General features: G+C 47.0%; 1 protein-coding gene across 2 annotated transcripts in view; it reads left to right on the top strand.

Moving 5' to 3' along the window:
* Positions 1–22,038, top strand: part of agmo (alkylglycerol monooxygenase) — a 530,082-nt gene that overhangs the window by 322,548 nt on the left and 185,496 nt on the right. For both annotated transcript variants that reach the window (XR_015078446.1, XM_085988392.1), the window contains exon 9: positions 17,075–17,209. Coding sequence is in view for 1 of the 2 variants with exons in the window: in XM_085988392.1 (XP_085844518.1) it covers positions 17,075–17,209 (135 nt within the window). In the remaining variant the exon portion in view is untranslated. The remainder of the gene's footprint in view (positions 1–17,074; positions 17,210–22,038) is intronic.

The following is a 22,038-nucleotide window of genomic DNA, read 5'->3' as shown; positions in this document are numbered from 1 at the left end:
TCCCGTCTGCAGCCGCTCTCAAAAGATTTTCTGTAGATTGGCCTTGTTAAGCCTGCCCTGTGGGGTTCCTGGCCAATTAACAGGAAGGGGGTCTGATGATGTCATTTGATGACGCATCATCAGCCAGTTTCCTTAAAGGGACCACAGCCACATTGATTTTGACAGTTGTGCTGTCAGTGTTCTGCAGCATTGAGGTCCTGCAAACACCGACAAGCACTGCACAAAGGTGCACGTCTGCACCCAGGTTCTCGCATGACTCCCTCCATATGCTTATGGAGGGAGTCACCGCATGCAGGGAGATTCTCTTCCCTTCCCATGGGTGAAAGACACCTCCCCAGGAGATCAATGCAGTCTGGTTGCACATTGCACAAGAGGATACAAGCAGGGATGTCGTCAGGAGTCCCTGGCTGCAGTGGCGCAAACCTTTCAATGATCTCAGTAGATCACAAAACCTTACTGCAAAGCCACACTCTACCTCACCCTGCTGTGCCACTTATCACATTCCCATCACTCTGCCTTCCCTACCCTACTCCTGCACATACTTACCCACACCAACTTACCTTGCACCTCCTCCCATCCCTTTCTCTCTACATTATCACTTCCCCATCTCACTAGCCACCCCTCACACTCACCCTCATCCTACTGCAATCATACCAAGTAACAATACATAAGGGTAGGCACTTGGGTGGTTTAGCCAATGTTCATGTGAGGTTTCTGGTAATGTGTTGTCATACAGTGAAAACTATATTTTCTACACTTCACCTTATTGGACAGATCTATGCGCACCTTGAGAAGTGTCTTACTGAGTTTCAGTGAATGTTGAGACATAACTCAACCCCCTTGCCGCTACAGTGAAGAGTGTGAATGGAATGGCTTGGACATTAAAGGAATGCTTTATGGTGTTGGTGTGGAGTGGTGTCAACCTGGCGCATCATGTGGCAGCCAGGGTTTACAGCGTCAAGTGAAGTAAATCTGGCCATGGTGATGCCATCACTGGCCTCCTGGGCAGCAGTGTTGCTGGGTGCTGATGCCCTGTGTCCTGTGCAGCATCAAGTGTTGGCGGAGAAGGTTGGTGATGTTGGTGTGCCTGGTGATATTGGTGTGCCTGCTGATGTTGGGCCTGATCGTGGAGGGATTCAGAGGACCAAGGTGTGATTTTTTTCAAGGGCACCGATGTTGCTGGACTAGATGGCAGCTACAGGCGAGATGACAGAAGCGATCTGTCAATGGTGAGAGATGTTGTTTCAGTGAGGTGTCACTGGATGTAGAGTTGGCTCTAATCATTTGCAAGCTAAAGAAATCTCTATATGTCTTAGAAATGCAGTAACCAACAGTTTCTGCACTCTGAAACTGACCATCTGCAACATAGTATCCTTTACTGCAGCTGTCAGCTTATCAGATACATCAGGGCAGACTCAACTCACGCCAGGGTGAGCTGGCGTGTTCCCCGAGCAGCGAGTAACCCATGGGGGAGCACTTAAAATGACAAGGTAGGCTCAAAATACCATTAAATTGGCTGTTAACAAGCCATTTAATTATATAAATTGTCTCCCCCACCGCTTAGTGTCGGGTCAGTTCTATGCAGACAGACCTGACACCTGGGAGACTCGCGTGGAGGCGGGTTACCAACCCGCTGTCAATCTTTGCTATTTTGACAGCGGATCCGCCTCCAAACCCGTACTCTGAGCGCCAGCAAAATCCAGCCCAACTTCTCTAAACTTCTCCCTATTCTCCTACTTTCATCTTGCACCTCCTCAATCTCGGGCCTTATTTTTGGTCATTAGCCCTCTCCATCTAGTCCCCTAGATTATTTGCTCCTTCATAGACAAGGCCCTTGCATCCACAGTCTCATCATGGATGAATCAGTTGATATCCTGTTATCCTGTAGCTGACAGAATCCTGGTTTACAAACCGTGATTCCTTCGCCTTCACTGAAGCCTCCCTGTGTTTCACCATGTACGCTGCCCATATTGCAGCAGCGATGCTCACCTCGTGTGTTTTCCCTATGCCTCAGGAACTTTTCATTATTTGAGCACCTTGCTCTTTCCACCCCTCCTTTTATTTAAAGACCTTACTATCTATCAACTTACCCAGTCCCACGGGAACTTTATTGCCAAGATTCTGCTCACTTCTCTCCTCCTCTGCCTTTGCACCAAGCAACTACTCATACACAGTAACTTCAATCTCCACCTCAATTTCCCCCCATTGATTTCTCTGTCCTTCTCTTCTCCCTTAGGTTCACCTGTGCATCAAGTCCCCCACTCACACCCTCAACCTTGTCACCTCATAGGGCCTCACCAACTCAAAGGTCTCAATCGCTGCTGTGGGTTTCTATGATGACTTTCTCATCTCCCTCACCATTCACAGCTCTTTGCCTACCTCCAATCCCACTACCCTCACCCTCCACTCTGGGGGGGGAGGGGGGGGACGGTGGGCAAAGTACCCCTCCAGCTCACTGATTCATCTCAAACGCCCAATTCCCCTCCCTCTGCCTGTCATGACACCACTGCTGCTGTTTACCTGCTAAGCATCTCACTTCTATCCATTCTACCCACTTACTGTCTCCCACCCCCATCATTTCCCTGCTGCAACTCCCACCTCTACACCCTTAAGTCTGAGGGCTTGCAGACTTGAGCACATTTTGCGCACCATTGGTCTTGTTATTCACAGTTATAACGGGATGAATCATATTGAGCATTATATTCTTTCTTTCCCATGGCCAAATCCTCCTATCATTCTAAGATAAAGGCCCCAATATTTACGGGGAGGTGGGAAAGTGGTTTATAGTTTCTAAAGTCTCTGTGGGAACTGTTTATAAACCAGGGCCCTTAAATATACTGTTTAACTGTAGTGTAATTGGTGGGATTGATTTGATTTAATTTAGTTACAATTAATTAAAGGATAAGTCATGGCAGGAGAGCCTGGTGCCGTGGTATACTCCTCCTGCGCTATGTGGGAACTCAGGGACACTTCCTGTGTCCCTGACAACTATGTGTGCAGGAAGTGTGTCCAGCTGCAGCTACTGGCAGACCGCATTGTGGCACTGGAGCTGCGATTGGATTCATACTGGACCATTCGCGAGGCTGAGGACGTCGTAAATAGCATGTTTAATCAGTTGGTCACACCGCAGGCAAAGGTTGGACAGGCAGAAAGGGAATGGGTGACCAACAGACAGAGTACTAAGCACAGGCAGGAAGTCCAGGGGTCCCCTGTGGACATCTCCCTCTCAAACAGATACACCACTTTGAGTACTGTTGGGGGGGATGGCTTATCAGAGGAAGGCAGCAGCAGCCAACTTCCTGGCACCAGGGGTGGCTCTGCTGCACAGGACGGGAGGAAAAAGAGGGGTAGAGCTATAGTAATAGGGGATTCTATTGTAAGGGGAATAGATAGGCATTTCTGCGGCCGCAAACGAGACTCCAGGATGGTGTGTTGCCTCCCTGGTGCAAGGGTCAAGGATGTCTCAGAGCGGCTGCAGAACATCTTGGAAGGGGAGGGTGAACAGCCAGTTGCCGTGGTGCATATAGGTACCAACGATATAGGTAAAAAGCGGGATGAAGTCCTAAAAGCGGAATATAGGGAGTTAGAATGGTAACTTAAAAAATAGGACCTCAAAGGTAGTAATCTCAGGATTGCTACCAGTGCCACGTGCTAGTCAGAGTAGAAATAGAAGAATATTTCAGATGAATACGTGGCTAGAGGAATGGTGCAAGGGGGAGGGATTCAAATTCCTGGGACATTGGAACCGGTCCTGGGGGAGGTGGGACCAGTTCAAACCGGACGGTTTGCACCTGGGCAGGGCCGGGACCGATGTCCTAGGGGGAGTGTTTGCTAGTGCTCTGGGGGAGAGTTTAAACTAAAATGGCAAGGGGTTGGGAACCTGAGCAGGGGAACAGAGGACAGGGAAACAAGGATAAAAGCAAAAGATAGGAAGGAGAAAAACAAAAGTGGCAGTCAGAGAAATCAACGGTTTAAATCAAACAAGGCCACAGTAAATAATGGCCCTGAAATTAGGATCGGGAGGTTGCCGTGCGTGCAAGCCCCCGATGTTCACTTACCCGGCGCGCTGACATTTTAACTCTGGCCCGCATTGCATTTCCTCTCACTGGCCCGCTTGAGGTCCTGCCGCGCTGTGCGTGCGTGACCCAGCGGCGTACTTAGTGCGATGAGCCGGCTGGGATCATGTGAGCACAGGGCAACCAATGGGAGGTTGCAAAAGTTCATTCATGAGTTTGACAGTAAGAGCTGTCAAACTCATGAAAACTCCTGGCCCCAAAACACTACTTAAACCTGAAAGAAAATTTTAAAAAACATTGCATTACTTAAATGAACCATAAAGAACTCTGAAAAACTATTTTAAACAATAATTTTAAAATTTGAAAAAAAAATTTATATAAAAAATCGGGGTTAAAACTAAACTTACCTTACTGTAAATTCTTTAAAAATAACAAACCTGTGGAAAAAAAAATTCTCAATTGTATTAATAGACCACTTACCTGTAAAACTAAGTACTTACGTGTGGTTTTTCAATGCGTAAATACCGGAGGCCTTTACACATGCACAACTCTCTAAAAATAGAGGAAATCCAAGTCGCACGCGCTGCCCGATACCGCGCACGCGTTCAGCCTCTTAACCCCTTGGGTCAGAAGACAGGAAATGCCGGTTTTCAGTGCATACACTGTGCATGCTGAAAACCGGCAATTCCTCCGGGCACACGCGTGAGTACCCCGTCCTTACTCACGCGTTGTACCCGGAATTACTGGGCCATTAATTCTAATAGGTCTAAGAGCGTTAAAAAAACAAGCCTGAAGGCTTTGTGTCTTAATGCGAGGAGCATTCATAATAAGGTGGATGAATTCGCTGCGCAAATAGAGGTAAACAAATATGATTTGATTAGGATTACGGAAACATGGCTCCAGGGTGGCCAAGGCTGGGAACTCAACATCCAGGGGTATTCAATATTCAGGAAAGATAGGCAAAAAGGAAAGGGGGGTGGGGTAGCATTGCTGGTTAAAGAAGGGATTAACACAATTGTAAGGAAGGATATTAGCTCTGATGATGTGGAATCTGTATGGGTAGAACTGAGAAATACCAAGGGGCAGAAAACGTTAGTGGGAGTGGTATATAGACCTCCAAACAGTAATGCGGTGGTTAGGGATGGCATTAAAAGGGAAATTAGAGAAGCGTGCAATAAGGGCACAGCAGTCATCATGGGTGACTTTAATCTACATATAGATGGGGCTAACCAAATTAGTAACAATACTGTGGAGGAGGAATTCCTGGAGTGATTAAGGGATGGTTTCCTGGACCAATATGTCGAGGAACCAACCAGAGATCAGGCTATCTTAGACTGCATATTATGTAACGAGAAAGGATTAATTAGCAATCTTGTTGTACGAGGCCCCTTGGGTCGGAGCGATCATAATATGATCGAATTCTTCATTAAGATGGAGAATGAAGTAGTCGACTCAGAGACTAGGGTCCTAAGTTTAAATAAAGGAAACTATGATGGTCTGAGGCGCGAGTTGGGTAGGATTGATTGGGGAATGTCACTCAAAGAGTTGACGGTGGATAGGCAATGGCAAACATTCAAAGACCGCATGGATGAACTACAGAATTTGTTCATCCCAGTTTGGCATTAAAAAAAAAGGTGACTCAACCGTGGCTGACAAGGGAAATTAGGGATAGCATAAGATCCAAGGAGAGGACATATAAATTGGCCAGAAAAAGCAGTAAACCTGAGGATTGGGAGCAGTTTAAGATTCAACAAAGGAGGAGAAAGGGAAAATAGAATATGAGAGTAAGCTTTCAGGGAACATAAAAACTGACTGTAAAAGCTTTTATCGATATGTGAAGAGAAAAAGATTGGTGAAGTCAAGCGTAGGTCCCTTGCAGTCAGAATCAGGGGAATTTATAATGGGGAACAAAGAAATGGCAGACCAATTAAATACATATTTTGGTTCTGTCTTCACAAAGGAGGAAACAAATAACCTCCCAGAGATGTCGGGGAACATAGGGTCTGATGAAAGGGAGGAACTGAAAGAAATCAGTATTTGTAGGGAAATGGTGTTAGGGAAATTGATGGGATTGAAGGCCGATAAATACCCAGGGCCTGATAATCTACATCCTAGGGTACTTAAGGAAGTGGCCCTAGAAATAGTAGATGCATTGCTGATCATCTTCCAACATTCGATGGAATTTGGAACAGTACCCATGGATTGGAGGGTAGCTAATGTTACCCCACTATTCAAAAAAGGTGGTAGAGAGAAAATGGGGAATTACAGACTGGTAAGCCTGACATCAGTAGTGGGGAAAATGCTGGAGTCCATTATAAAAGATGTAATAGCAGAGCACTTGGAAAACAGTGACAGGATCGGACAAAGTCAACATGGATTTACAAAAGGTAAATCGTGCTTGACTAATCTACTGGAATTTTTTGAGGATGTAACTGGTAAAATAGACAAGGGAGAACCAGTGGATGTGGTGTATTTGGACTTTCAGAAGGCTTTCGATAAGGTCCCCCATAAGAGATTAGCGTGTAAAGTTAAGGCACATGGGATTGGGGGCAAGGTATTGACTTGGATAGAGAACTGGTTGGCAGACAGAAAGCAAAGAGTTGGAATAAACAGGTCTTTTTCCGAGTGGCAGGCAGTGACTAGTGGGGTACCGCAGGGATCGGTCCTTGGACCCCAGCTGTTCACAATATATATTAATGATCTAGACCAGGGAACTAGATGTAACATCTCCAAGTTTGCAGAGCTGGGTGGGTGTCTGTGCTGTGTGGAGGATGCCGAGAAACTCCAGGATGATTTGGACAGGTTGGGTGATTGGGCAAAAGCATGGCAGATGCAATATAACGTGGATAAATGTGAGGTTATCCACTTTGCTGGCAAAAACAGGAAGGCAGATTATTATCTGAATGGCAAGAGATTGGGAGAAGGGGAAGTGCAACGAGACCTGGGTGTCCTTGTGCACCAGTCGCTGAAGGTAAGCATACAGGTGCAGCAGGCAGTTAAGAAGGCAAATAGCATGTTGGCCTCCGTAGCAAGAGGGTTTGAGTACAGGAACAAGGATGTCTTGCTGCAGTTGTACAGGGCCTTGGTGAGACCACATCTTGAGTATTGTGTGCAGTTTTGGTCGCCTTATCTGAGGAAGGATGTTCTTGCCATGGAAGGAGTTCAGTGAAGATTCACCAGGCTGATACCTGGGATGGCAGGAATGACGTATGAGGAGAGATTGGGTCGATTGGGCTTGTACTCGCTGGAGTTTAGAAGAATGAGAGGGGATCTCATTGAAACTTATAAAATTCTGACAGGACTGGACAGACTAGATGCAGGAAGGATGTTCCCGATGGTCGCGGAGTCCAGAACCAGGGGTCACAGTCTAAGGATAAGGGGTAAGCCATTTAGGACTGAGATGAGGAGGAATTTCTTAACCGAGAGAGTGGTGAGCCTGTGGAATTCCCTACCACAGAAGGCAGTAGAGGCCAATACATTAAATATATTCAAGAAGGAGTTGGATATATTTCTTAAGGCTAAAGGGATCAAGGGGTATGCGGAGAAAGCAGGGACCGGGTACTGAATTTGGATGATCAGCCATGATCGCATTGAATGGCGGAGCAGACTCGAGGGGCCGAATGTCCTACTCCTGTTCCTATCTTCTATGTTTCTATGTAAGGGAGTGGGGGCGACGTGTAGTGGCTGGTGAATCCGGAAGTATAGGGAACAAAGAGGTCCTGCCAAATTTAAAGGCAGGACCTCATTTGAATTTGTTTTTTCTGTTTCCCGGCCGGCAGCCAGCCAGATTGAGAGGCTGTCAGGCAGGAAGGCCTGCGTTAGTAAGCCACAGCCAGGGACCGGAGAGGAGGGAGGGAGGGAGGGAGAGATCAAGGGTTGGGGGTGGAGATCGCGGATTGCTTGGAGATCAGGGGCCCGGGAGCATCGGATCGTGGATCAACCTGGAGATCGAGGTGGGGGGTTATCGGATCGTGGGGCTGGGGTTGGCGGATTGAGGGAGGGGAGGCCGATCACGGCAGCTTAGCTTGGTGGGCCAGGTTCAAGCATTCCTGTTCCTCCTGGGCCAGTCAGTGCTATGAAAAGCACTTAACTGCTGGATCGGCAGTCTTGCCTCCCTTTAGCTGCAGGGTTTCCCGGGCCCTGGGAAACCCGGCCCACAGCTGTTAAATTCAAATGGCTGCTAAAATCTAAGACATACAGCCTCATTAACATATTTAACTTACTGACTCACCTCTCGAGAGCAGGATACTCGCCCGCATCCCAACCCACCCCGGTTAACCGGAAGTGGGTGTATTGGCGGCGGGTTGGGGTCGGGTTTCACATTCTTAAGAATTTAACCTCCCATGATACGTTCTCTTTTTGAGAAATGGTTTCTTCAAACCTCATTCTCCCAACCTGGCCTCTACCACCAAGTACAAGGGGCTAATGTATTTCTTCATGTCAAAGATTGAGACCATCTCCTCAGCTCCCCCTCCTCCCCCCCCGGCCTCAACTGTCCTCCAACCTCTCATTCAACCTAACTCTGACGGCTTGTTACTCTGCAGCTTCTCTCCATCTCCCCCCTTTTCCTTCTCCAAGGTCATCTTTTCTATGAGACCCATTCACTTGTCCCTTTTACCTCTCCTCACTCAACCCTGAGCAAGCAACTATCTTTGCTGGCCCCAAAGCTTGCTGACATTGTTAATCATTCCCTCTGTTCAGGCATTGTCCCTCACCACACATCCATTCCCTCCAACTATTGCCCTTTCTCTAATCTGCTATTTTTGTCTAAAGCCCTTGGCCTAGAAATTCGGTTGGTAGCGCCAGCGATTAGCGCCTAAAGAGCCCAAAAATTGGGGCGTTACCCAATGTTCGGACGGGCGCAGTGAACATAGCACCACCTCCCATATTGAGTATCCTTTTAGCGCCGGTGCTAACTCTTTGCGGGCGCAGGCAGATCATGACGTCATTTCAGTGTGCAACGCCTTTTTGGCGCCCCGGACCGGATATTCGGTGGCGCCCGGAACCTTTGCGCCTAGCGCTGTTAGTGACAGTTCGATGGAACGTTACCAGGCCCTTCTCGGAGTCGGAGGGGGCGCTATTTAAAGGGGACAGCTCTAGTATAAAAGCTGCAGCCACTTGGCCTGTTCATTGTGAACGTTGCTGGAGGGAGTTGGTGAGCTACTGTGGAGCAGATTTTTTGGAATTTAGCCTTAGAATACTTGGGACCTTCAAAGCTGTCCGGAGCAGTTGGAGCGCTACACCTAACAGCGTTTTGACCGACTGGCATCGGAATGGGAGCTGCTTTGGATGGCAACGTCCTCATGGCCGGACACTGTGAAGGGGCAGAGAGACGGCGGGAGAGAGGGCTGGGATTGGCCAGAAGGAGGAGGGGCAATGGAGGTCGGCCAATCCGAGGGTACGCTGCGAGGGTATTCAGGCAGCAGGTCTCATACCTTGCAATGTCGGAGGAGCAGTGTGTGCGAAGGCTCCGATTCGGGAAGGAGGTTGTAACTGAGCTGCGCCACCTGCTTGCTCAGGATCTGCAGCCGCGTCTGCGGTGCAGGACCTCTCTGTCGGTGTCCGTTAAAGTGACTGTTGCCCTCAATTTCTGTGCCACCGGATCCTTTCAGTCAGCCACTGGGGACATTGCGAATATCTCTCAGTTTGCAGTCCATTGTTGCATCCGGCAAGTTACAGCTGCCCTTTATAGATGAAGGCGGCAATTCATCACCTTCCCTCTGAGCCTGGAGAAGCAGGCGGAGCGCGCGCAGGGCTTCGCTGCTATTGCAGACTTCCCCATGGTGCAGGGGGCGATTGATTGCACACACGTGGCTTTGCGGGCGCCATTACTCAATCCTGAGAACTTCCGCAACCGCAAGGGGTTCCACTCCCTCAATGTGCAGCTGGTCTGTGACCACCGCCAAATGATCATGGCAGTCAACGCCCAATTCCCAGGGAGCAGCCACAATGCCTTCATCCTGCGGCAGACCTCAGTTTGTGACCTTTTTGAGGGGCCGGCTCACCCACGAGGCTGGCTTCTTGGGGACAAGGACTATCCTCTCTGCCCATGGCTCATGACACCACTCCGTTTGGCCGCCACCCCAGCAGAAGAGCTGTACAACAGCAGCCATCAGGCGACCAGGAACATTGTAGAGCACACTATTGGTGTGCTCAAACAGCGTTTCCGCTTCCTGGACCATTCGGGGGGAGCCCTGCAGTACTCGCCGGAGCAAGTGGATCACATCGTCGTCATCTGCTGCATGATCCACAACTTGGCGATTCGACGCGCCCAGCCAATGCCAGCTGTCCCTCAAGGTCCAGCAGAGCAGGCGGACGAGGAGGAGGAGGAGGAGGACGAGCAGGCGGACGAGGAGGAGGAGCATGCGGACGATGAGGAGGAGGAGGAGCATGCGGACGAGGAGGAGGAGAAGGAGGAAGATGGGAGGGCTCCTGAAAGTGGAAGGGCCATCTGTCAGAGGCTCATGAGGACTCGGTTCCAGGCCCCTCTGGCGGAATGATGGGTGTCATTCGTCCTGCGCACTTCGGATCTTTGAAAGGCTCTGAAGGCCAGCATGACTGTAAATAGTTACGTGTACCATTGCAAATTAAAACTTTTCTTTATTGTCACAAAAGTCCTTCCTTCCAGCATAACAACGTCATGTCAACAGAAACCATAACTAACAAAATAACAGTTAACTCTTCGGCAAAGCCGCAAAACTAAACAAACCATTTCCAACAATCACAACAGGTGAGGGAGTCCTTGAATTTGGCCAAAGAAACGTCTCAGCACCTCCCTCTACTGCTGGCCACTTGATGGAGAACGACTTCTCTTTCGCGGTCGGCCCCTTCCCTCCCTGCTGCTCCTACGTAATTGAACCCCAGTGGCGGGGTAAAGGCTGGGGGACGCCTGCTGACTGTGTGGAAGCGCAGAAGCCCCTGAGGGACAGCCTGGCCGACCTCTGGTCTTGGAGGGTGCGGACGCAGGCTGCTTGATCTGAGCATGGCTGGAAGCAGTGTGCCCTGCAGGTGGTGGCAGCTGCACTGCAGACATACCAGCGCTGGCATGAGCAATGGTCACCTGCCGAGAGAGGACACCTGCACCATGGTCGGACGACACACTGGCTCTCTGAGGGGACCGGTTCGGCTCATCCGCCACAATCGCCTGCTCCACTGATTCCTGGCCTTGTATGGTACTGGAAGGGCCCGGGGTGATCCTAGCTGATGCAGATAGGGTGGCTGCAGTGAGAGTTCGCGTTGCCTCAATCTGGGTGTGGACGAGGCCAGCAAGTGACTGCGTGGCAGCAGTGAGGACCTGTGTGGCAGGTGCCAGTGCTTCGGAGAAGCCCTGGACAGTTCTTTCCATTGCTTCGGACAAGGCCGGAGCAGTCGTTCCACTGCCTCGAACAAGCCCTGGACAGACCTTTCCAGGGATTGTCTGAAGCTCTGAACAGTCCTTTCCATAGCAGCCTCGAAGCCCTGGACAGTCCTCTCCATAGCAGCTTCGAAGCCCTGGACAGTCCTCTCCATTGCTGCCCCGAAGCCCTGGACAGTCCTCTCCATTGCTGCTCCAAAGTCCAACACACTCTTTGCCAGTGTATCTATTGACTGAGGCATCCTCCCCACTGCAGCCATCAGCTCAGTGTGCCTGAGCCGGGCCTGGGTGCTCATTTCAGCCAGGTTACGCACCTCCTCTGCACTCTGTGCAGCAGTCATCACTACCTGCCTTGCCCTCTGGGGAGACGGTGGCCGAACTTGCCTACCCACCCCCCGCGCTGCTGCATGCCGCTTGTTCCGGCAACTGGCTCATCAGCAGAGCCCCCCCCCCCCCCTCCCCTCCAGGGAATTACTATCCCCAGTCTGCAGATGTGTACGCACCCCTGAAGTTGGAACGGATGCTCCGGCTTCCTCCTGATCCTCGCCTCCGGAGGCACTGGCACTGGCAGCTTCAGGGCGCAGATCCCGAGTTGGTGATGCAGCATCTGAAAGCAGGGAAGTGGAAGAGTGGCTTTAGCAAAAGGTCAGGCTGGCGGCAAGGCATGCCAGATTGCGGCAAGGCTCTGACATGGCTGCACGCTGAGAAAGCATGCTGGCGGGGGGACCAAGTGGAAGGAGACAGCTGAAAAAGGTGAGAGCCTTACCCTCGCTGTCAAGAAGGGGGTCGGCAGCTGCAGTGGTAACAGGACCACTCAGACGTCCTCCAAGAATCTGGTGCACTCTCTCCTCGAGATCCGTGAGAGTGGCCACTTGTGGAGGTCCGCCACCGGTTCGCCGCTGGTCCTTTCGGAGTGTCGCCAGCTTGGACTGCAGGGGAAAGAAGGGGAAACTCTGTTACATGATGCCTTGAGAGATCATCTCATGCCCCCCATGGTGCAAGAGCCCTTACATGATGCCTTGAGTCAAATGTCCATGTGTGTGCCCAGAAAGGGCCATGGGTGCTTGCTGACAGATGGCCATTGGGGCATCACGGCAACAGGGTGCGCGAAGTCAGGTGCAGATGGAGGGAATCAGAAGTTTGCATAAACAACACTCACCCTAACGACCCGAGTGAGGTCGTTGAATTTCTTCCTGCACTGAACAGGGCTCCTGGTTGCCATGCTGCTGGAGTTGACCCTCTGAGAAACATCCCTCCAAGCTCGGCGGTAATCCTTTTGATTCAGCCTCCTGCCATTGTCAGGATACAGAACATCTCGACGGCGCTCCACTGCGGACACCAACTGGTCCAGAGCCTCAATGCTGAAGCGCTCTGCCCTCTGTCTCACCTTCTCCATCCTGACCAAGTTTTTTGCGCCAGAGAAGGAAGAGCGCCGATTCTGAGGCCTACAGGGCGTTGCGTGTGGAAGCTGAGGCTGACTGACCCACCCCTTTAAGAGCCGGCCAGCGCCTGGAAGTCTCGTGGTTATCGGTAATTGAGATCACCTGCGCTGTGCCCGTCTGCGCCGATATTGGGTAGCGCCGGAAGTTTTGCGCCTTAGGAGGCCCGTGCAACGTCTGAATTCGCGCCTCAATCCTCTTTGGGGGCGATGCAACCCAATATCGCGCCAGGCGGCGATAGCTTTCGTCTGGCTATAAACTTTGCGCAGCGCCAGTTCTAACGCCTCAAGCGGGGCGATACCCAATTTCTAGGCCCTTGAATATGTTGTTTCCTCCCAACTGTGTGCTCATCTCCCACAAGTCTTTGTTTGAATCCTGTTCGTCCAGTTTCCACCTTTGCCATAGCACAGACACTACTTAGATCAAAATCACCTTCTGTATCCCTTTATGATTTTGATGAAAGTGCATTATCCCCTCTCGTTCTCTTTGACTCCTCTGCAGCATTCACGCCATCCTCCACCAGCTCTCCTATGTAAACCACTTTCATGGGACTGCCCTTGCATTGTTTCATTTCTACCTGTCCCCATGCAGCCAATGCATCTGCGGCAATAGCTTTTCCTCCAGGTCCTGCATTGTCACAGAAAAAAGCAAAATACTGCAGATGCTGGAAATCTCAAATAAAAACAGAAAATGTTGGAAATGCTCAGCAGGTCAGGCAGCATCTGTGGAGAGAGAAACTGAGTTAACGTTTCAGGTCGATGACCTTTCGTCAGAACAGATGGTGCCTGACCTGCTGAGTGTTTCCAGCATTTTCTGTTTTTATTTTGGGCAATTCCAATTTGAATGGCCACATGGTTTAACAAAAGTAATGCTGTATATAAATAAGCATTGAAAACATTTACCTTTTCTTTCTCCACCTGATAAGTACATTTCCCTCACAGTCAAGTATGACTATTTACCTGAATAATCTGGTGGTTTTGGTGAGTTATTCAGGGCATCCATTCAGACAGGTTATGTATCGGAGGTGTCTATTTCCCCTCATGGGGGGATTTAGAACTAGGGGGCATAAGTTTCAGGATAAGGGGTCGCCCATTTAAAATGTAGCTGAGGAGGAATTTCTTCTCTGAGGGTTGTGAATCTTTGGAATTCTCTACCCCAGAGAGCTGTGGCGGCTGAGTTATTGAATATATTCAAGGTGGAGATAGACAGATATTTGAACTACAGGGGAGTCGAGGGTTATGGGGAGCGGGCGGGAAAGTGGAGTTGAGGCCAAGATCAGATCAGCCATGATCTTATTGAATGGTGGAGCAGGCTCGAGGGGCCAAATGGCCTACTCCTGCTCCTATTTTTTATGTTCTAACCTGGAGAGGCTGCCGTGACCAACCACCTCCTTGTATTGTTTATTTTTTTTCTGGAATTCACATTGGTTAACATCTGAAATTTAGTCGGTTTTAATTGCTTATGTGCTGAATATATCGACCTACAAACACATCTGCTTATATACTCCTAAAGTAATTGAGTTGTGCAGCCTTCTTCCCTTCAACAACAGATGTACTTACTGCAGTGAAAGCAGCTACTGACAAGCACACAGTCCTAGTCAGATACAAATGAGAAAAACAGATAAGATAGCAGCCAGTATCCACCCACGTTTGCAGTGCTACAAAGCCAAGTTTCCAGACAACAGGCTCTCAAAATCCTACAAGAACTGTCCAGTTTCCATTTTAGTGAATAACTTAAGATTTTCAATTAGTATAGAATACAGTATATAGACCTGGCATTCTAAGCTGGCCTACCAACACTCCCACATGCATGAGGTGTCTTGTGTGTGATACTGTGATGTTGCATTCTCAGGAACATGATCTCAAAGCTATAAACGCTGTGCTGGTAATTATTTGCCTTTCTGTTGATACCTTGCACTCATTAGTGAGAGCCAGCAAAGGAAAACTATCCTAAATCACACAGCCAGGCAGGTGTGAAGATAGAAAGAGAAATGCAGAGAAGAAAAAGATGAAGAAAAAGAGAAAGAAGGGCACAAGTAGCTCTGAGAGAAGGAAATAATAACCCAAATTTTCCTGAAATGGCGAGATCGATGACATACATCGTAAATCTCCATCTCCCCAGCTAGTGCAACAACCTTGCCATTGCTAACTTGCTCCAAATTTTGCTTTTTACTTAGAATATGACATATAGAATATTCACCATCTGGAGGCTTGCAGTGAATGGAGGTGTAACTTCTTCAATAAACTTTAATTGACAATCAAGCTTTGTATTAAACTGATGTACTGCTAAAGTATTCACGTGCCCATGAAAGATCAAGAAAAATGATTTACACAGCTAAATAAATGACTCAATAAATAGTTATAAATGGCTTTTTTCCTTCGTGATTTGAGGCAGGTGAAACGTTCCCAGGATAGTCACCATCACAAAATTACAGCAACAAACTTCCGAATAAAGGATAAATATCATCAGTTGAATACAATTTGATTTTTGGCTCTCTGTTTTCCTTACCGATCTTGGAGCAGTGAATCACACCACTGCCAGGCCACCAGTGCCATTATTTATAAGTCTAAGTGGCAGCAACGTGAAAACTGGCTTAAATGCAGGAAAATCGTGATCACCGTGGATTTTAATGGGAGGGCAGAGCTACGATAATTACCTTCTAACTTTTTTCAGTGAGGGTAATGGCAGAGGGCGCAAAAGTCCCAAGGAAATCTGGAGTTATGTAATTAATGGTATTAATCACTTATTCCATAATTTCCACTTTCTTTTGCTTCGTTCAAGGGCAATTACAATGGTGCAAGTCCCCAGGAATCTGGACCAATGTATTTGTGTTACTTGACAACCTCTGCAGGGCAACTTGCTGCTTTTAGCAAAAGCAAAATACTGCGGATGCTGGAAATCTGAAATAAAAACACAAAATGCTGGAAATACTCAGTAGTTCAGGCAACACCTGTGGAGAGAGAAACAGAATTAACTTTTCAGGTCGATGACCTTTCGTCAGAACTTTCAATGAACTTTCAACAGTTCTGACGAAAGGTCATCGACCTGATAACATTAATTCTGTTTCTCTCTCCAACATACGCTGCCCGACCTGCTGAGTATTTCCAGCATTTTCTGTCTTTATTGCTGTTTTTAGTTATGTTTATGTTATTTTCCTTAGTTGATCCCTCAGTATATGGCTTGCAACTAAAAATTTCATAACCAGGATTTGACCACTATGGACAGCCCTGGTTCTAATATAGAACTACTTTGTAAGCCCTTGTTTTAAAGCTATTGAAAAATAAAAAAAATGACGCTTGTAATACATTAGAGGTTGTTGTATATCAGTGTGTTATGGGGAGGGGAGACGCTCTTATTCAGTGTGCATGTGTGGGATTTTCTGGGAACCTGTTCTTTCCAGATTAGTGGTGGATTGTTGCATATTGTATTTGTTTTTCAAAAAAAAGGCAGATTATAAAACAGATTCCAATTGATAATAAATAATTCTGTATGAATAATGACTTCGATATGATTTCTGACATATAAGTTGACCTATAGGTCCCGATATTTATTCCAGGCCGAGAAGGGAGAAGGGAGGTGGATTTTCAGATGGGAAACCCGGAAGTATGGGTTTCCCACATGTCCTGCCAAATTTAACACCATGGCATCTTTTACATTTTTTCAACAGATTTCCCACCCAACAGCCAGCCCGATTGATAAGCTGGCTGGCTGTCGGGATGGAAAACAGCCAAGGAATGAATGTCAGGCAAGTCTGACATCACGGGGATGGTGGTCGACCGATCACAGGGGCCCGATCATGTGGATGTAAGCTTGTTGAGCCTGGGGGGAAACAGTATTGCTCCTCGTGGCCCACAAGCAGTGCAATGAAGGCACTTACTTCATGGATCCGGCCCTTCTCGCCTCCTTTTGCATCCATGCATTAAAAGTAAAAATATAGTAAAAATGGAGGAACATTGCCTCCTTAAAAGATTGTAGTTACCAACCCACCTCCTGAGACCGGGTTGGCCGCCCAACTCCCGACCCGCCTCCATTAAAACCGGAAGTGGGTGGGATGGGGTCGGGTTGGAGAATTTAGACAATTTTACTTTCCCACCCTCCCCCAACCCACCTGTTCTTGGGGGTTAAAATTCCCACCCATACTGTCTAATGAGGTTACTCGGTACTTGACTGTGATTATGTCCTCTTTATGCATTTTGAAGAATGAGATGAGTAGAGGCTGATGACATTTTATTTTGTGTAACTTTTGTTGATTTTTTTTTTTCCAGTTCCATCACTTGCTTTATATTTGGAAGACGTTTTGGGCTACCCCTGGCATAAGCAACAAAATTTCCGTCATCATCAAGGGGCCAGGATGGGAACCAGGCAAACCCAGACTTGGCTGTCCTGAGGATCTTCCCACAGTATGTAATCTATCATTTACATAGATTGAGGGGAGCAGCTGAAATTTCTAGCTCACATAGTTAATTAATGCTATGTCACTTTTTGTAGCCCAACTCAAATATTTCAGAAGCAAAAAGCAGTCCAATATGTAAAAATGTACAACATTAAAATGTTGAGGATGCTGCAATTTGTTCCAGTTTAATTAACAGAATTGGGGACGGGGAAAAGCTGCAAACTTTAAGGTTTTTACTCATGGTTGAATCCACAGTGACTTAATAGGTAGGTAGAAGTTACAAAAAACATACCTTCTGAAAAAAATGACACACACAGAACTGTTGTGTTTTTTTAAATCAGTTTAAGCATGGTGCATCCATTTTGACGGTACATCTTTAGTTCGTCACATCATTAACCTTCCCCATTTATCTTTGATCCTGGCTTTCTGAGGGAGAATTACATGGAGCAAAGCGCAGAGGTCATTAGAATCTGAATAAATTATGCAATGTTGAAATAAGAGATTCAAAATAATCTGTGTCTTTGAAATGGATGTTGGAAGGATTTGTTTTTTCCTAAAGTTGGGTTTCATTGGCAGCTCATACCTGGCAAAATACATTCGGGATAATGGTGGGGAGATGTAGTTTAAATGACATTCAGTTTATACTCTGATTCCTATCTCCATTGAGAATGTTTATATCTTAACCCATCAGAAGTATATTATTATCAATGCTATTGCTTAAAAATGTTGTGAGGCCCAGTTCATTACTTGGAACAATGCGTACGGTTTATCTCAACTTTCAAAGCAAAATTTCCCATGAAAGGACAAGTGGTTACAGATCATAACCAACAGAGTTTACGAAACTTTCTATAAAACCTTACCCGTCAAATGATGACGCATTCAAAATCACAACACATCACCTGCAAAAATACAAAGGGCCACACTAACTGATCCCATGACATATCAATGCAGGTTGAACGTCCCGAATCCAGCAACCTCGGGACCGAGGCCGAGCCGGTTTTCAGGTTTTTCCGGACTTCGGAATGTGTTTCTGATGCCCGAAGTCCGGAAATATCGCAACCTAGGCTCGGGCATTTCCGGACTTCGGACATCAGAAACATGTTCCGAGTCCAGAAATGCCTGGGCCTGGCTGGCGGCGGAAACAGGGTGTCTGGATTCCGGAACGTTTTACGGATTCCGGACGACCCTGCCACCAATTGTCTCGGAGTCTGGATTCCTGAACATTCAGGATTCCACAACTCCGGATTTTGGGCGCTCAACCTGTACCACAGTTTCTAACTGCTTGTGCTTCTAAATCCCGGCTTAAAAAATTATGTTACATATATAGACAGAAGTCTTGCAATTATGCTGTGTGACTATTAAGGCCATGAATATATAATGCACTTTTTATTGTTAAGGTTCAAACAACTTATTGATTATTATTGTGTTGTGGCGGAGACCACATAGGGACAATAACACAATTCACAATGTATAGCCAATGTGGTTATATGTACCTAAACACAATTCACTATGTATAGCCAATGTTGTTATATGTACGTACTTGGTTGGGTTATCGGGGCAGGGTCCCTTTAAGAGCGTCGGTAGCGTGATGACGTCATGCGTCGGTAGCGTGATGACGTTATAGCCCTGCAACGAGGCTGAGAACCTGAGTCCTCATGGAGAGTGAATAAAGTAACACGCGTTTTGCCTTTGCTGCAACAAAAGTCTCAGAGCCTGTTGATTTCTAGCGACTCCAACAGTGTGAAGACTTAACATTTCAGTGCCATACTGAAGTTCTGCATTGTCGGAGGTTCTGTCTTTCAGTTGAACCGTTAAACTGATGCCCCATCTTCCTTCTTGATGGAATGTAAAAGATCCTATGGCACTTCTTCAAAGAAGAGCAGGGAGTTCTCCCATGCCCTCGCCAATATTGATCCTTCAACCTGTACTATCAAAAATAGATTCTGCTGAATAAATCATTTATCTCATTGCTGTTTGTGGAATCTTGGATTATGAAAATTGGTTGCTGTATTTGCCTACACCACAACAGTAGTTACACTTCAAAAAGGAATTCATCGGCTGTGAATCACATTTTAGGACATGCTATATAAATATGTATTTTTTTCTTCCATTGTATAGCATTCCTTTGTCCACTATTTTAAACAGAGTTAATGGGCTGGATTTTCTCAGCCCCGAGGAGGTGGGTATGGAGGTGGTACAGCCGGTAAAGTAGCAGAAAGTGGGGGCGGATGGCAAAGCCGCCCCCATCCCGCCTCCCTGCCCTTTTGCCAGGAGGCGGGAAGATGTGCTGTTTTGGGTCCCGTCTCCTCGAGGTGGGAAAGGGATTAAATCCTTTTAACTGCCTGTTAACAGGTAGTTAACAGACAGAAAAAAAGGATTAGTCCCATTTTAACTTTTTAGGTGAAGGCTTCCCGACCTCGGAGAACCCTGCCGGGTCGGAGGGACCTGAAAGTAAGATGTAGAGGTGAGTGATGGGTGCAAGTGTGGAGTGGTAGGTATGTAAGGTGAGTGTTAAGTTTAAAAAATATTCACTTACCTTGGTTTCTGCCTACCGCCTTCATCCACTCTGGATCAGGGGTCCCAATATCTTCCTTGTCGATTTCACAGACTAGCTGTTGGATCCTCTGAAATCTACAAAGTTGAAAGGTTTGATGAGTCCTGAACACAAGGGCTCATCAAACTACAGAGAATGTCAGTGTGTGACAGCTTCACAGAGCTGTCAAATGCTGACATTTCTTCTTTCAAGAAGTCTTGACAGATAGCACATCAGACGTTGACGTGTTCTGTCAGTGACTCCCCACTAATTGGCCTGCTGAGCCCACTGGGCGGGCTTAACAAGGTCAGTCGGGAAAATCCCGCTGGTTGGCCAGAAGATGCTGGAGGCAGGATATAGACCTGACAAGCAGCAGTCCCGCCTCCAAGTCTCCATTGAGAAAATCCAGCCCAGTGTCTCTGTTAAAATAGCTGACTGAAGAATTTCATATGAGCACATACATAAGTGAGTTTATCCTATAAATGCATTCATGTGCTCCTATTCGAATAGTGTAATTCCAAAACCAGTGTGTGATTTATTCTATCTGCATAGAATATGCTAAAGAATACTTTACACTCTATTACTGTATAAACAGAACTGGGCGATTTATAGAAACCATTCATCTTCCAACCATCATAATACAGTTCCTTGTTACTTGTGACCTGTGTGGCTACTGCGCTCCACCAATTCTGGCCTCTTGAGCATCCCCAGTTTTAATCGCTCCACCTTTGGCAGCCGTGCCGTGAGCTGCCAAGACCCTAAGCTCTGGAATTCCCTCCCTTAACCTTTCCGCCTCTCTACCTCACTTTCCTCCTTTAAGACACTCCTTAAAACCTACCTCTTTGACCAAGTTTTAGTCATCTGCCCCAATATCTCCTTCTGTGGCTTGGTGTCAAATTTTGTTTGATAACACTCCTGTGAAGCGCCTTGAGACGTTTTACTATGTTAAAGGCGCTATATAAATACAAGCTATTGTTGTATTCACCCTAACCCATTATCCCCTGATCTGTATTCTTTATATATGACATCTACCTGCTCATTCCTAATTGTAATATGTATGTATTGGGTTTGCTGTCAATAAAGAACAAATGTTCATTTATATAATGCCTTTCAAACCTCAGTGGCCCAAAGCGCTTCACAGCCAATGAAATGCTGTTGAACTGTCTCTGTTGTAATGTAGGAAACAGCACAGAGCAAGATCTCACTAACAGCAATGAGATAAATGACCAGATCATCTGTTTTTAGTGCTGTTGGTTCAGGAGAAAATAGTACCATGGGATTTTTTACATCCACCTGAGAGTACAGTACTGCACTGAAGTGTCAGCCTAGATTATGTACTCCAGTCTCTGGAGTAGGGGCTTGAACCCATGACCTACTGACTCGGAGGTAAGAGTGCTACCTCTGATCCAAGGCTGACAGAGTAAAGCTCCCTTTACACTGCCCCATCAAACATTTCCAGGTCAGGCACAGCGCAGGTCCTAATCCCAACCTTCCACTGCTCCAGTCTGAGATTTCCATTACATGCAAAATCCAATCTTGCAGCCTTCCTGAGCAAGATTGACAACTAAAGGGTACATTTTTAAAATCTTCTTTGTTAATAACTCAACAAATATTCTATACTGTGTTCCAGTTAGTTTGTGAAAGATAATGTGTGCTCTTATTGTGATGGCTACTCATATGCTTAATGTTGCCGATCAGAAAACTGCTGACAACACCCAGTTTGTCAATATGTGTGATTGTTTTGTAATGTTTTGTTGAATGTGCTTTTACAAATAATTAATCCTTCAACTGCTGTAGTCACATATCAAGCTCCTGTTTATTTAATAGGGCAAGGGTTAAGTGTGCTTTAATGGAAGCATTCACAATTAACCGCATGCGAACCAATATAAAGGTACAAAAAGTACAATCGGAGGAAATCTGCATAACAAGCCTGACGAAGCCCTGCCCTCAATCAGCATTGTTTGGATGTGCTGAAAACTCCCAATAATTAGAAATTTTGTAAGACAGAACTTCCAAACGGAAATGATAAAAACACTGGAATGAAAGGTTACTGGAAAGTACAGCAGACAGTGGCTATTGGCTTAATGTGTTTTTGCAGGACAGCATGCATGAGAAGACTGATACGCTTATCAATTACTTCATAAAAGGTGATGAGTCGAAGAAGAGATGATGAGTCGAAAGAAGAGATGAATAAGGCTTTTATTAGCTAAGAAGAGACCATGCTTCTTCGTGAGTGAATGAACAAGTCTGAACGAAACCCACACAGTGGTGGGTGGAGTCAGCTGAGGCATGCCTCCATACAC

Source organism: Somniosus microcephalus, chromosome 5 (assembly GCF_052327205.1).
Source record: "Somniosus microcephalus isolate GS21.2 chromosome 5, FLI_Smic_1.0, whole genome shotgun sequence".
Classification (NCBI taxonomy): domain Eukaryota; kingdom Metazoa; phylum Chordata; class Chondrichthyes; order Squaliformes; family Somniosidae; genus Somniosus; species Somniosus microcephalus.
Note: the sequence above shows the minus strand (reverse complement) of the source record. Positions and strands in the feature narration are given on the sequence as shown.